Consider the following 15,847-nt stretch of genomic DNA (forward strand, 5'->3'; position numbering starts at 1 on the left):
ACATTATCCGGGCAGGTACTTTAATATATAATAGGTGAACTCATGCAGTATTTCTTCATCACAAAAAAGGATAGATGTTACTGCTTTGCTTACAATTAAAATTAGGTTGGAAAGGAGGTAATATTAGAGTTACTTCTTACATTCCTATTTGATTCTCCGTATACACAATCTAAGGGATACTGAGCCCTCTCCTTTAATCTCTTCTTGCTTCTGAGCTAGATAATAAAGCGCCTTTCTGTCTGTCTGTCTGTCTGTCTCTTTCTCTCAGCTGTCGATTGAAAAATAAATAGAAACTACTTACTTTCATTATGTATATTAGGTAGAATCTTGAAGGATACAGAAAAATACTAAGAAGAAAGTAAAAAGCACCCCTGATTCTACAATGAGATATTTACTGCTAATTCTGGTGTATTTCCTTTCTGTTCTTTTTTATGCATATAAATATACTGAAATCATTACTTAATATTTATATTCTGTTCTCCTGATTTAACGAAGGACTTCTTAACCTGTTTTGTGCTGTGGACCTTTTTGACCATCTTGAGCCTATGGCTCCTTCTCAAAATAGTTTTAAATGCAAAAAATAAAATACACAGGATTACAAAGGAAAGTAATTATACTGAATACAGTAATTAAACCATTAAAACAAATTTGTGATATGGTAAACACATAGATAAGCAACTTCTCACACCTCTCTGTACTTGGTGCAGATTTGATTTGCTCATTCTTTTGGGGGGAAAGTTGATCTTGGTTTAAAAAATTACTAAAAATTGAGTTTCAGGTCATTTCCTTTTATTTGACCTTTTGTCCTTAAAACCATTAAAGAGTTATTTTCTCCTTCATAGTGCTTTTGTTCCATTGAATCTTCCCGATAACAAAAATTCTACAGAGTGGGAAAAGGTAAAGTTCCTGTTTGAAGAACTTGGAAGTAGTCGTAAGTATTCTTTTAAAAAATAAAGTCCGTAATAATTCATATTTCATGACTCTTGCAACTTTTTTCATAAGTAGTCTATTTTTACACTGTTAAAAATTTAACTTCATAATTCTTTTAACCTGTGGTTAAAAGGATGTTAGACAAATTAGGAACTTTGTGTTACTGAGACTTCTAGCCGTCTAGCTGTTCTATAGCCCAGTCTCTTGACTTCTTCATAAAATTACCATGTTGAAAAGACAGTGTAATCCTCAAAGTATTTTAGCGGTAAAGGTCTTATAATTTCTATATGGTCTTTAATTCACTTAGGATAATATAGAATAATATGTTAAAGAAATGTGCTAGATATTTTGGTGTTTATTTTTAATTTTTAAATGAGAGAACCGTATATTGCTATTTGATCATGATTAAGTAATCTTTTTGTGGAATATAAATTACAGAGGTTTTATGTGGATGAAATAATAGTTTATTATAAATTTACCTCACCAGAAGATCTAAGTTTTCCTCCTCTTAATCAACATGACCTTGGTTTTTAGAGAGGAACTAAAAAGCAGGTTTAGGAAGTTAGCTTAAGAAAGTTGCCTCATCATTGAAAAATATAGTTGGTGTTAGAAGCTGATATCAAATAAGAATGTGTATTTTATTACTTAGAATTTCATGTGCCTTTGAACTATTTTCAAAGAAAGCTAGAGAACTTATTTTATAAACATTATGCTGAAAATTTGTATTGCTTTTGTATTTATTCTTTTTATTAGGTACTGTACATTCTTTGAACAGCACTTTCTCTTTACCCAGTTACAATATTAAATGATGGTTAAATTAGGTCTTGGAGTCTTTGCTGTACAACTTCTTAATTTTCTTGCTTTCCACTTAAGATTTCATCTTGTAAATTGTGGTCCATTAATATCTTGCTGATACCAGCAAGAATACGGATAGCGGGTCTGGCATATACTGATACTGCATGTCAGGATTTATGTACCTGAGCCTGTTGCTGAGAAATAAATTGCTTCTTTTCCTGCAGTTAACTCCTTCAGGTCTCTTTAGTAACTACTCTTCTGCCCTAAACATTATTCTATCAGTTTTGCTAGTCTTTGAGTGTTAGCATAACTTGAATCAGTGATTATAATAGGTAACATTACTGTACTTGCTGTAATCTCCTTAGTCTTAACATTTAAAAAACCTCACATCTTAAACACCATATTTTAGAGTACATTTTGCATATCACTATTAGTAATATCAACTCTTTGATTAGCCAGATATCTTAGCAGAACACTCCACTTTATCAATTCTAAGATGCATATTTTTATACGTTTTCATATCTCTGATTTTGTGATGTATTTTATAAGTGGAGGTACCTTAAAATTGCTATCAGCCAAATGCCAGACCTCTCCTAGTTGTATGAATACTTTCTGTTGATACTTCTAGTAAGATCAAGAAAGTAACAGCACCGATGGTCTTTGATTTAATAAAATGTAGTATTACAGTTAAAAAAATTAAGGCTTAAAAATTTGTCTTTAATAGTTTCTGAACTTGTTAATAATATGCTCTCTCTAAGTGTTATTTTAAAACTGAGATGTGAGTTTTAATAAGATGGGTCATTCTATTATTATTTAAGATTGATACATTAAATTCATTTAAAAATTATATTTGGTTCCACAGTACCTGCATTTAAACTAGATCAATACAGGTCCAATAGAACCTGTATTAAAACTAGAACAATTAGTATTACTCCAATTTAAGAATATTCAAATTTGCATATTTCATTGTATTATCTGGTATGTTTATTTGAAAGCGTCACTCTCACTACTCACTCATTGGCCTTCCTTTAAAAAGTTTCCTAAATCTAACTTGTTAGCATAGTATTCCTGTTTTTGGTATTATGTTTGAATCTATTTTCTGTTTGTTTGCGTCTCACTAAGGGAGCATGCTAGCGCCTTTCAAATTAAAGAGGGAAGTAAACTCTTTACGATTTTAGTTCTAGGCTGTGTTTTAAAAACTTACTTGAAATTTAAGAACAGAGGAACTAGGAGTTTGAGTGGAGGGGGAAGACAGGGTCAAGGTCAGTGGCATTCCTATCATGTTATTTCTCGAGGGCTGCCTTTGAGCAAGGCCAGGGCATTTTTTTGGCCAACTTTTGAGCATCTGGTATTTTGCTGATTTCCTTTTAGGCTTAATAATTTGGCAGTAATTTCCCTCTTTAATTTTAAGAGGTGAAAGAAAGAAAGTCTTAGCCTGAAAGATCTTTAACAAATCCATTTATGAAGAGCTATTTAAAAACTCCTTTCCACTTGGAGTTAGCACTTCAAGAATGGGGTAATGCATATTGGGTTTATTCCTTTGGAATGTGTAAGAAACCCAATTTTTATATTTCTATTGATGAATATAAACATTTGAATAGCTGTACATTTTTAACAGTGTTTTTCTTCTTTTGCAGATGGTTTAGCTGCCTTGTCGTTTTCCATTAGTTCTCTGACCTTGATTGGAATGTTGGCAGCTATAATCTATACAGTAAGTATAATGGTAATAATTGAGTTAAGATTAAAGAATCACTTTATGATGCAATTTTGTTACCTTATTGGTATATTCAATTTAGCTCTGTGTTCCTCTTTAATATCTAGTACTTTCTTCATTTTTCTTGAGAGGAGGGTAGATTTTTAACTACTTGGTCATAATCATTTTATCTGTATTTGTGAAATTTAATATTCAGAAACAAACTTTATAACTTGTGAACCTTGAAGTGGTTATATACTATGCAATAATAGATTTAGTGATTTATAAGCATATTAGAACTCTGAACCATAGATCAGTACCTGTTATGGATTCAGTAGATTTATGCTATATGGGGATATAGGGCTTTTAAAATCAGGTATTTTACATCACTTGATATTTCTCTAGTATAAAGAATCTAATCTTATACTCTCAGAGACTTTGATTTTTTTTTTTTTCTGATCTCTCTGGGAATGGTACGATATGACTTATAATAGCCTGACAAACTTGTGTGCAGAGTGCTTTTTGAGTTTTTTGCTCAAATTATAGAGGAAAAGCCAGTAAAAATGCTTCTTACTTGCCTCCCAAAAGAGAGTTGTGCAGGAAGCTTTAAATTATATGGAACCTTTTTCAGATTAATGGAGTTTATGTTTAGAGCATTCTTGATTGATGCAAAGATGAAAAATGCTGGTTATAAAGAAAACATTTTGGGTATTGTTCCAGTGTCTCCCTTTAAACATAAAAGAAATGGGCTATTAGTGTGATAGCAGAATCTGGTTTTGTTGCATAATCATTCAAGTGTCATAATGTATAATAAAAGAAGTCTAAAATCATGCATTTTAGTATCTTTCAGGTGCTTGAGTATTCAGTTTTATTATTCATTGCCATTTTTGCTTTTTTCATGTATTACTACACAAGGAATGTATTGGTGGGTAACTATCTTCCCATCTCAGAGAATATGTATACTACACGTGAATTGTCTTTCAGGAAACATTCACAAGTTAATAACACATTAGGAGTTAGACCTGGACTCTAATTGCTATTCTGTGACTAATTTGTTACGCTGATCTTGGGTTTGTCTTTTTACCCTTCCTGGGTCAGTGTTTTCGCCATTAGATGGGAATACAAAAATGCCTCTTAGGGATTTTTGAAGGTCAAACGATACTTTTTGTAAAAGTGCTTCGAGAAGTATAGGGAGATGAGGATATAACAGTCAATGAAAGGTGAGTCAGGAGAAAGGAACAGAAAAAGGGGAAACCAACGCGTAAGGTCATCCTCAGGAACCAGGAAGGGTCTGCGATTTTACCCTGCTTGTAGCTTGTAGTCTGCTACAGTTCCATGGATGCTGGTGAAAGGTGCAAGACTTCTGGTCAGAGAAGAACTTTCTGTTGCGCGGCAATGGCAGCAGCCACGGGAGCGCGTTGTCTTGCACCCGTTTCCTGAGTCCCGACTCCCATGGGGCGACATGAAGAGCACCCATCGAGACTGTCACAAAGCTGAGGACCCTTGAGTGTAGGGAAGCTGAGTCTTTATTAACGGACAGGAAACGTGCCTGCTCTCGCTCCAGAGGAATACTGTCTTTGTCTTCCCAGGCTATTTGCTGCACAAACATTCTTGAAAAGATAGTACAGGAAAGAAAGGGCAGTTAGTGCCTGGCTTGCAAGATGTGCAGAAATGAGAGACCCACGGAGAGTTGTCTTCTGACGGCCGAGCGGCGGAAGCTGTGAAGGTGCTCGCACAGCGCCGTGTAGGGGACAGACAGTAGTGGCAGGTCGGGAGTAGCTTCTCTGACCTTGGAGCAGAGACCCGAGTGAGGGGGAAGGACAGCCGGCCGCGAGGGCAGGTGAGGGCAGAAGGCCTGGGGTGGGCACCCGGCGCTGTGCTCAGACGGTCAGCGGGAGGCGAGCTGGCGTGTGGAGCTCAGGCAACTGGGGAGCCTGGCGAGCCTGGGTGGGAGGCAGCCACGGGGCGTGTTCTGAAGCGCCTCATGGGCCCTCGTTAGGGTTTGGATTTCATTCGGACTGAGATTAGAAGCTACTGGAGGGTTCTAAATGGAAAGTAATAGGATCTGACTGGCATTTTAACAGTATTACTCTGGTGGGTCTGAATTCAGTAAGCTCTGGGGCTGATGAGTGGGAGTGGGAAAAATGTGTGAAATTATTAAAACTCTTTGAAAGAGAGCTTCCCTGTAGGAGCGATATTGTAAAGATAAGTATTTCAAACTAATATAGTGTATATTCAAATGGAAACTGTGAAAATTATCATTTATGCAATGAAACCAAATATAATAATCATACTGACTTAGTTAAGATAGCCTTAGAAGAGCTTTACTTCTTCTAGAATGCAGAGGGCTGGGCTGAAGGCCATTGATAAAACAACCAGAGGACCTGATGGCGGGAACCAGAAAGACAGGATGCTGAGTAGGTAGGAGGGGCCACCAAAGGCCTGAGCCCAAGGGGGAGTGTCCAGTGTCATAGGCAGCAGGTGAGACGGCCTAGGGGTTACCTACCTAGGAGTTACCGTGTACGTTTTCTTTAAGTAGCATAAGCAGTACCGTTATGATCCTTGGGGGAGAGGCTTAAATGTGGGTCCCTTTTAAGTCCATGGGTCTCTTGAACTACTTTCCCATCTAAAGTGGGAGTAATATTTAATAAGGTTGTGATGATTTAATTAAACAATTCATCAAGTCTTGGAATCTGTTGGCCACTCAATCAGTAGGCACTAGGAGCTCAAACTGTTGAATATTCAGTTTCATGTGGTTCAAGCTATAGATTCCACACCAGGTATTAACAGCAGTTGTGTCATGGTCAGTGAGAATGTGGATTATGGAAAGGTAAGTAAGTCCAAGAGACATCCACAGTCGGATGGTGGGTACTCTTGGGGGTGTGGATAGACAGGTAAACATCATCTAAATAGCACTACAAAATGTGCTCAGAACTGGGCGGAAGAATGTTTTGCTACCAAACCGTAGTCTCGCCAGTTTTACTACCTAGGTGGGGTAGAGAAGACCCCGGTTAAGGGGGAGCGTGGTATGCATAGCTGAAGACTAGCCATGAGTGTGAGTCTTTATGTAAAATGTAATTTCTGAATCCTAGCTTCCCCATCTGAAAAATGGGCCAATAATACTTATTCAGACTTTATTAAAAACTAGTTGAAAATCAACTGTTTACTGATAAGTGGTTTTATTATTGGTAGGTGGCTAATGGTACTAATTATCATATTTGCTTGTGAAAGCAAAGTTTTCTCCTAAGTAGTTAGGGAAAACTCAAGAATTGGAGCAGAACATGAATGAGGGTATAATAGACATGCATGGGGAATAGAAGAGGTTTAATTTTAATATGTACCAAAAGTGGGAAGTTAATGCTTAGAGTACTTTGACCCTGAGTACAAGGAATTAGTTATTAAAGGTAAGATTATGTCTGTTATTGAATCTGTGGCTATCAGTATTGAGACTACAGAAGTTTTTGTAATGTATGTGTCAGTTGAATGTGAATTTCTTAGGTATGCGTTGTTGTTTAGTTTAGAAACTAGTTGATTATTTAAATTTTACCAAGATTATATCCACTGTACCACATCTCAAGGAATAGCCAAATAATTGGGCACTCAATTTTAGGAGAAGAATGTCAAATGACATGTTATCTTGCCTGTTGTTTTCAGCTTAAATTGAAAGGGAATCTGCTACTTTTTAAATTAAAAACAAGCAAACAAACAAAAAAACCTCTAGACACAAATATTTATGCAGACATTTTAATTTTTTGGTGCCACCAAGTGGGGAAATGTTGACTAGTGCTATTTTCATACAAAATGTATCTTACGGACCACTGAAGCGCCTATAAAGACAGCGACTACTGAACTTTTTATTATGTATACTTATCAGTAAAAAAATTGAACATGTCTTCCAGGAGTTTATGAATTATATATATATTTATGCTAATCAATATAAATTTACTATAAATGTAGACCAATGTATTAAAGAAAACCAGAGTGCTAAATTAAGGATTTGAAAATAGAACTAAATAGAGCAGTGGTTCTCAATAATCTTTGAAGACAGAACTCCACTTTAAAAATTAAATTTCTCGGCCTTCTATGTGATAGTATGCTTCATTGAGTCTGTGACCTGATTTGCAAGATGCTCCTTATGTACCACTGTAAGGAAAAGGCCCTGCCCATGCTCTCTAGTCATTCATAGTTTTTGTTTTAGATTAATGAGAGAAGTGTTTTAGCCTTACCTACATAAAAAAAAAAGTTATATCACTTTTCTGCATACAAGATAAGGAAAATATAAGTGCAATAAGTTGTAAAGGTATTCCTGAAACTTCACATTTGGAATGTGAGTCTTCTGAATCACTTTTTTGAATAGGCTGTTCATGTCCGTGTTTCACTCTACAGGGTTGTTTTATGCTATCGAGAACTGAGGCTAACGGCTCTTCTTGGGTGCTCCATTCTTGTCTCTGGGATTTTCTTTGAAGCTGCTAGCACACCTGTTGTGTAAATTTAAGCTGTTTTTGTTGTTGTTTTGTTGTTGTTTCTTCTTTTGCTACCTAAGTAGCAAAGTACAGAATGTCTTCTACTTTGGGCATCTTCCTTTCTTAAGCTTACAAAGCCTTTGACTGTTGCTTTGCAAGAAAATACAGAATCATGCTCATTGTTCTGGTTAACTTTTGCTTCACTGCTTGCTCCTTTCTTCTGTCTTTCCTTACACATTAACTTTTTGCTTCGATGTCAAATCGTAGTACTATCTTATAAGACGTGGTAAGTGGCAGTTAAACTCAAGAGTTGTACCAAGAACGCAGGTCACTCCACTGGAGAGGTAACTATAATGTAACCAGCTATGACCAAATTTGTGAATGTGCAGGTAATGACAACTACGTCATGACTTCTGCCTAGCCAGTGTTTGTAAGATGCATCCGAATTTCACTGATGTTAAATGTGAAAAAATATATGTATATTTTAGAATCAATGAACATTTAAAAGGGAAATCTTCATTGAGTACATGTTAAGTGAGTTGTTTCATTAGTCATGACAGCATCCGTGTCCTTGAATAATAGGTGTTATAAGTATATGCAGGACATATATTCAGTTTACAGGCAGTGCTTGGCGTTGACCTTTCTAATCCAAGGCTAATAGGTTGGAAACTCATCCTTCACAGAAGAGAGAGGTGCAGGGAAAAGTGGTGTTCTTATAGGGGCAAGAAGGTATTAGAAGTGTCTGTAGTTTGTATATATTCTTTCAAAGCATTTGGGTTTTAAAATACAGGTAGTGATTTACTCTTGGAACTTGAAACAAATAAAATTGGAAGCAATTATGGCTGACCTGGAAGCATTTTAAATGATATGATCTCTTTAGCCTTGTTGATTTTCTGGTAATTCACTAGAGGGCAGTAGTAAGCAATAAAAGTTTTGTGTTTCTGAAAAATGATAGCCTTCATACATGTTTTTCAAAGAAATCTGAGGTTAAATTCAAAAGATTGTTGTTTAAAGATCTTAAAGTTGTAGTGATTAAATATTTTGTATACTGTGTTATGTCAAGTTTATCTTAATCTAAATATTATACTTAAATTTCCTGATAATCATTGAAATTTAAGCATGCAATCCAAAAATAAGCTAAAAGCTAGGTAACCAAAACAATGATTACTTTCTTTTATCTGTTCTCTTCAGACAATTAATAATTCACAAAAAGATGTTGTATTCTGGTCCCATGTTACCACAGGGTGTTACCAAGGACGTATTTTTATTTTCTAAAATTTTTACTTTAAGCTATTTATTTAGGCTATAGGAATTCAGTTTAACTCTTCGAATAAATGTGTAAATTCCATGTAAGGAAATAAGTTCATGTGAAGAAAGGGCAGTGAAAAAATTTTTTTTGTTTGAATATTATTTTCTTAGAGAAGTTGTTTTATTAATTGAACACATGTTTGTTCTTGGAATAAAGGTAGGTAAAAGAAGAATTGAGACCTAGTCCTCACATACCAAACAGTCTACTGCAGTTATTACTAGTCTGGCTGAGAAATCTCTATTGTTACGAACTTTCCACATGATTCTGATTAGCTAAGTTTGGCAGATCTAGTGATAAAACAGACATGCAGACAAATAATGTTAATGTCCAGTGTTCTGTACTATAATTGAGTTATAAGCAAGGCACATTTACAAATCAAGGAGGGTTTCTCAGATGCGGTGTAGTTAAGCTGAGCCCTGGAGGGCACTGGGCTGGGCTACTGAGGTCGGGTGAGAGGTGGGCGTTCCAGGTGAGGCACTGCATATACGCAGGTGTGGATGCGGAAACTGCAGTGACTGAGGAGCAGTGAGCCGCTTGGAGGCGTGAGGTTGGGTGGCAGGGATCAGGTCACGAAGGGCTTCGTAGGCCAGGATTAGATAGTGGCGTCTATTCACAAGACCAGTAATTGTACCTCTCACTGGAAAAAAATAATTGTAAAGCGACATTTTCAAACAGCCGTTCATGAAATTCTGATACGTACAGAAAGAGGTGAACAGAGTAGGGTGGCTCTGGCCAAAGCAGCAGCAGACCGACCCTCCCTGGCCCCCTGCCTTCTTGCCTCCTGTGTGGTCCTGACGGCCCCGAGGCAGAGTCCTGGGGACTCCCGCCAGAGCACTTGGTCCTGGGGAATCTCAGTGGATGCGAATCAGAGGAATGGCATAATCTGACCTGAGGGTTAGAGCAAGATCACTTTGGAAACAGTGTAAAGGATGGACTTGTAGAAAGTGAGACCAGCAGACCAGTGAGGAGAATTTAGATGGCCTTGTCTTTGACAGTAAACTCTAGGTAGCGGCCATGTTTTTAGTACTGACTGGAGTACAGATTCCTTGGGAAATAATTGGTTTGGCCAAAGAGTTCGTTCAGGTTTTTCCATAACATCGTGTGGAGAAACCCGAATGAACTTTTTGGCCAACCCAATAGCATTGAGTTCTGAGGTTAGTATATTTAGAGACCCAGATCCATCAAGCAGAATAGCAAGATTTGGGATAAAATAAGCCTAGTTCGGAGGTGGTTGGAAAGACAGGAAAATATACTTGGGCATAAACTCGGTTTAGCAAAATAATTTTGCCTCGGCACTTGGTTGTAAAAAGCAACGTGGACTTGTGGTAAAATGACATGTGAGTGTGGAGAATCGGTGAATAATCATCATGTAATACTGTATACTCATCAAAGTGCTGTGTTACTTTTTTTCATTACCATTTAAAAGGTGTGGAACTACTAGAACAACAGATAGGTCAGAGTGATAATAGGGATAGGACTCTCCTACAAGGGAAGGGTAACCATCTCTGGGACACCCTGGCTTCCATACGCTTTTTTCTTTACATTTTCAGTATTTTGAGGATATAAAATTTACTGTTAAAAAAATAAACCTGATTATGTTTTTCCTTTTTATATTTTACCAAGGTCATTAGGAGTATAAATTGGATAAGAATTTAGTTAGTTAAAAGAAAATTATTCTGCTCTGTCCAAATTATATTTTTTTCTAATACAAATAGAACCTTTCCCCAACCTCTCCTTGTTGTTTTTGTTTTCGGGTGGTGGGGAAATCATGAGAACATTAACTTATGTTTTAACAATATTTAAAATGCAAGATTTTAAGTATCTCTCCTTTAGAAAATGCAAGGATTTGCATATTGGGTAATAATTTCAGCTAGTTAATTATCTAAATACAACATGCTATATAGAGTTGATACTACCTGATAGAACTGGTTGAGTTCTGGGATTTCCTTTTAATTATGTTCTTTGTTTCTATTCTCCCTTAATTAAAAAACAACGCTGATGTGTCAGAATTTATGCTTCCGTATATGAATTGTGGTTTAATCAATATTTAATCAATGTCTAAAGGAGGCTCAGTGAGAATACTGAAGTGATTAAAATCGACACTAAACACATTTGAGGTCATCCTGGGAGTTGACAGCCTGGTAGCAGAGAGCACGAGAGAAAATTTGCAGGATTACTCAGGATATTTTAGAGTTCGGGGTTAAGCCGAAGAGGTAGCGTTTGTCACTTCTGCCCACATTCATTGCTTGAACTCAATCTCATGGCCCTACCTAACTTCAGGGAGGCTGGCTGAAGTAGTTTGGCCATGTTCTCAGGAAGAAAATGGAAAGATTTAAATACGTGATGTTGTATCTACTTTAGAGCCCATTGCTGCAGCCAAGAGGTGATAGTTGTCAGTTTTGCTTCTAAGGATTTAAGGTCAGTAACGATTTTGAATAATGGTCACATGGCAGTTGCCATTAAGTGTTTTTAATAGTTACAATAAAATTTCACATTTGGGACTGGCTAATATAGAATTGGGTAATATAAAATAATATGTTTATTTTTAATGCTGATTAATATTTTAAAATTTCTTATAAGAATTATATTTAAAATACTTAGTGAAAAGACTATAAATATTTAGAACTTAACAAATAAACTACATACAGATCATTGGTATGCTAATCAAATAACATGTATATTAAAATACATTTTATTAAGGGTTTACTATATACACTTGGATAAAATTGGTTTTTTCCATAGAAAATAATTTTATAAATTATTTCTACTGATTCATACTGTCTTAACCCCTGATTAGCCTGAAATTATGACTTACTACTTTGATAAAGTATTATATTTACATTAATTTTGTAACTTGTCTTTTGAAAAATAGGTATTATCTATTCTAGGAATAGTATTACAGACGTAACTCTATGTAACTAAACATGAAATAAACAGAATTATGAGGCAGTATAATCATGATTCACTCCCATATACCCTGTTCTTCAGTGACTGTCCCCTTCACAACTGCTTACTCATTTTGTTATTACTTAAAAGGACATTTTTTACCTGAAAATTCTGTATAATATGTTTAAAATAGTATTACTAGGGAATTCCGTGGTGGTTCAGTGGATAGGACTTGGCGCTCTCACTGCCAGGGGACCAGGTTTGATCCCTGGTTGGGGAACGAAGGTCCCGCACGCCGCATGGCGCAGCCAAAAAATAAAGAAATAAAATAAAATAGTATTACTACAACGTGTTTTACTTTTGTTTCTTTCAGGCCTATGGCATGTCGGCATTACCTTTAAATCTGATAAAAGGCACTAGAAGCGCTGCTTACGAACGTCTAGAAAACACTGAAGACATTGAAGAAGTGGAGCAGCACATCCAAGCGATTAAATCAAAGGTGAGTTGATACTTTATTGTGATCGGGGAGCGTAAAAGTACTTTGTCTTTGAGCTGCTCCGTGTTGTGACTTAGACATTGGTAAGCCCATATTTTGACATTGTTTGAGTTTTTGTTCAACGTATCCTTAAAGAACCATATTTTTAAAAAATTGTCTTCTGTGAAATGTAGGACACTGACAGTATGAGAATTTTTATCAGTGTTCTAACAACTAAAACACAAAAGTTCTTCTTACGTATGATGAAGACCTTGCAATTTCCCAGGGATGCTGATTCCATGTGTAGTATCAGATTTCACTGTATCACTTATGTTAAAGTTTTATGTACTAGTTGAATAAGATAAGATTACGTGTAACCACTTGCCAATTAAATGTACTTCTAAAAACACAATAAAGTTTTTCTTCCTTTGTCACCTTCAAGTAACAGATAAATCTTATTTATAGAACATAGGAAAAAATGGAAAGTTTTCTGAATTATTCTATTAAACTGTCATAATCCTGAGACAGAAACCAGATGGTAATAGCACACCAAAAAGAAAACTGTTCACTGGGCTCTCTTATGAAAGTACAGGCAAATAATTTAATATAAATAAAAATGTTAGCAATTCAAAAACTATGCTGTAATAAGAGAATATTTCATAATTATAAGATTAGGTTTATCCCAGGAATGCGAGGATGATATGTTAGAAAATAAAGTAGTTTAATATATTGAGAATAAATGAGAAACATAAACATCTTAATAGATGCCAAAGAGTATTAGGTAAGAGTCAATTTGTAGTTAACAACGTTTAGAGAAAAGTCTTACCGAATTGGAAGAAAAGAAGTTGTTTAGCAAAGGAAGCCTACCGTGAGCATCGTACCTAATGAAAGAAACAATCTCACTAAAGGCACGTAGACGACAGGGATGTTTGTATCCTATTCCTAGTCAGATAGAAAAGAACGTAGGGGTAACTGTGGAAGGGAGAGGAGAGAAAAGGGGAAGTAACTTCTGTTATTTGCAGATAGCCTCTACCAAGAAAATCTAAAAGAACCAACTGGCAAATTAATAGACCTAACAAGAGTTCATCAAGGTGTCCAAATACAAATGTACAGGATCATTCACCAGGTGGAGGATGTAATAGAAAATGACCTCATTTCCAATAACTGTGAACTATAAAATAATAAGAAATGTCAGCATCTTCCTGGTGGAAATTACAAACTTTATTGAAATACATAATAGAAGACTGAAGTAAATGGAGAACTTCATCCGTTCCTACTTGGGAAGATTCAATATTGTAGAGATGACAGTTTTCATACGTTTAGGTGGAAATTCAATACAGTCTATAAAAGATAAAAAATGAAATCTTCATAAACTTCCTACCATATACCAAACAAATTCAGAATTTAAATCCAATATAACATTTACAAAACATTTGCAGAAAGTGAAAATAAAATTTTATTTTGGTATGTGGAAGACCTTTCTAAATAAGACTCAGAACTCGAGTGCAAACTGAGAAATTGGTGAGCTTTACATTTTTATGTTTTTAAATTTATGTACCAAAAAAAGTGGCAGCAAAAAGGAATTTAAAGAACCAACAATAATATGAGAGGAAATAATCTGCAATATAGCTGATATATACTGAGCATCTTTAAGCCAAGAAGAAGAAAAGACAAGAAATACATAGAACTATTGAACAAAAGACCTAAATAGACAGTTTACTGAAGGAGAAATTAAACTGTTCAGTGAAAATATGAAACGATGCTTCAGCTCATTAGTAATGAGTAGGTTGACTAAGATCCCAGTGTGTGTGGGACCTGAGGAGTTTTCCAGAACATGGTGGGACTTTTACTGCTAAAACCAGGATGGCTGGTAATTAGAGCAACTCAATATTTTTTTTATCCTTTAGAAGTGTTTAAAATTTTTACCTTTGTCAGGGGTTGATAAGAATTTGGGGATAGGAATACGGTTTGAGGGAATATAAAATATACAGCTTTTTAAAGAAAACTGAATGTTGTCACATGGACCTGCACACACAAATGCACAAACAACGTACCTTTTAATAATTAAATTTTAATCCAACAGATGCCTAGGAACTTATCTTACTGGATTGTATGTGTGCGCTTGTACCCAGGTGAATAAGGATATTCATGTCCCTGCCCCCTCAAAAAAGAAAATAATCTAAATGTTCAAAAATAAGGTATTTGTTAAATTAAAATATCATGGTATAATGTGCTGTGCAATGATGAAAAAGAATGAGGTAGATTTATATAGCTTAGAGAACGTATCTTATGAAATTAAGTTAGACTTTCTCAGTTTAAATTCTGGCTCTCCTGATTATGCAGGTAGTATCTGTGGGCCTTATTTTCCTCATCTAATAAATGAATAAAATGCTGTTATCGACCTCAAAGTTTTATTCTGAAGATTTAAGGAGAATAAGGCACAGGAAATGTTAGCTATTATGTAAAACAAAAACCGTAAGTATGTTTACACAGAGGGACACATGCAGACACACAGATATACATGGTCTCTGTGACAGCGATAACCACAGAAGAGGGGGTGGTCACTGGGGACCATGGGAAGGGCAGCTTTCACGTGTTACTGTTTTTCCAACACAGGATATTGTTTATGTGCTATGTAACTTCATTTTTTTTTTTCCAAATGAAATAATTGGGTGACTGCTGGGTGTCTCTCCTGGTGTCTGTCTGGCCACAGTTCTTCTTACGTTGGTTTAGACAGTTGCTACAGCAGAGTGGGCCTCCATTCACCCCACTGATGCTTCAGCAAATGGGCAGATAATTTGAGCGTGTTTTCAGTGGACCCTTAAATCAGCTTACGAAAAAATTTCTTTCCTGAAATAGGGAACGCCAGCAGTGAAATAAATCTACCTTGTTGGTATCCTTTTGCTCTTAGAATGGCAGTTTTGAGAAAAATTGTGTACTTAAGATATAAAGTACCACACGCTTGAAGCATCGTGGCCTGGATCTGTCTTCTGGAGGGAGGTGTCTTATTCCTCTGGTCTTCAGAAAATACCCTTCTGTAAGGTTCCTTTTTGGGGGATACAATTTGATAATAACCAGTGTACTTAAAGCAGTGAAGATAGTTAAATAATAGTAATAGTCCCACGTATGCGAAGTGTGGTCTCTGGTTGGGGGATACAGTTTGATAATAACCAGTGTACTTAAAGCAGTGAAGATAGTTAAATAATAGTAATAGCCCCACGTATGCAAAGTGTGGTCTCTGGTTGGGGGATACAGTTTGATAATAACCAGTGTACTTAAAGCAGTGAAGACAGTTA

The 15,847-nt window shown here is 35.9% G+C and overlaps 1 protein-coding gene across 2 annotated transcripts in view; it reads left to right on the forward strand.

Moving 5' to 3' along the window:
* Window positions 1-15,847, forward strand: part of LMBRD1 (LMBR1 domain containing 1) — a 116,761-nt gene that overhangs the window by 50,831 nt on the left and 50,083 nt on the right. For both annotated transcript variants that reach the window (XM_059941834.1, XM_059941835.1), the window contains exons 6-8: window positions 843-931; window positions 3,363-3,436; window positions 12,450-12,575. In XM_059941834.1, the coding sequence (XP_059797817.1) occupies window positions 843-931; window positions 3,363-3,436; window positions 12,450-12,575 (289 nt within the window). The remainder of the gene's footprint in view (window positions 1-842; window positions 932-3,362; window positions 3,437-12,449; window positions 12,576-15,847) is intronic.

The sequence above is a fragment of the Balaenoptera ricei genome, chromosome 12 (genome assembly GCF_028023285.1).
Source record: "Balaenoptera ricei isolate mBalRic1 chromosome 12, mBalRic1.hap2, whole genome shotgun sequence".
In the NCBI taxonomy this organism is placed as follows: domain Eukaryota; kingdom Metazoa; phylum Chordata; class Mammalia; order Artiodactyla; family Balaenopteridae; genus Balaenoptera; species Balaenoptera ricei.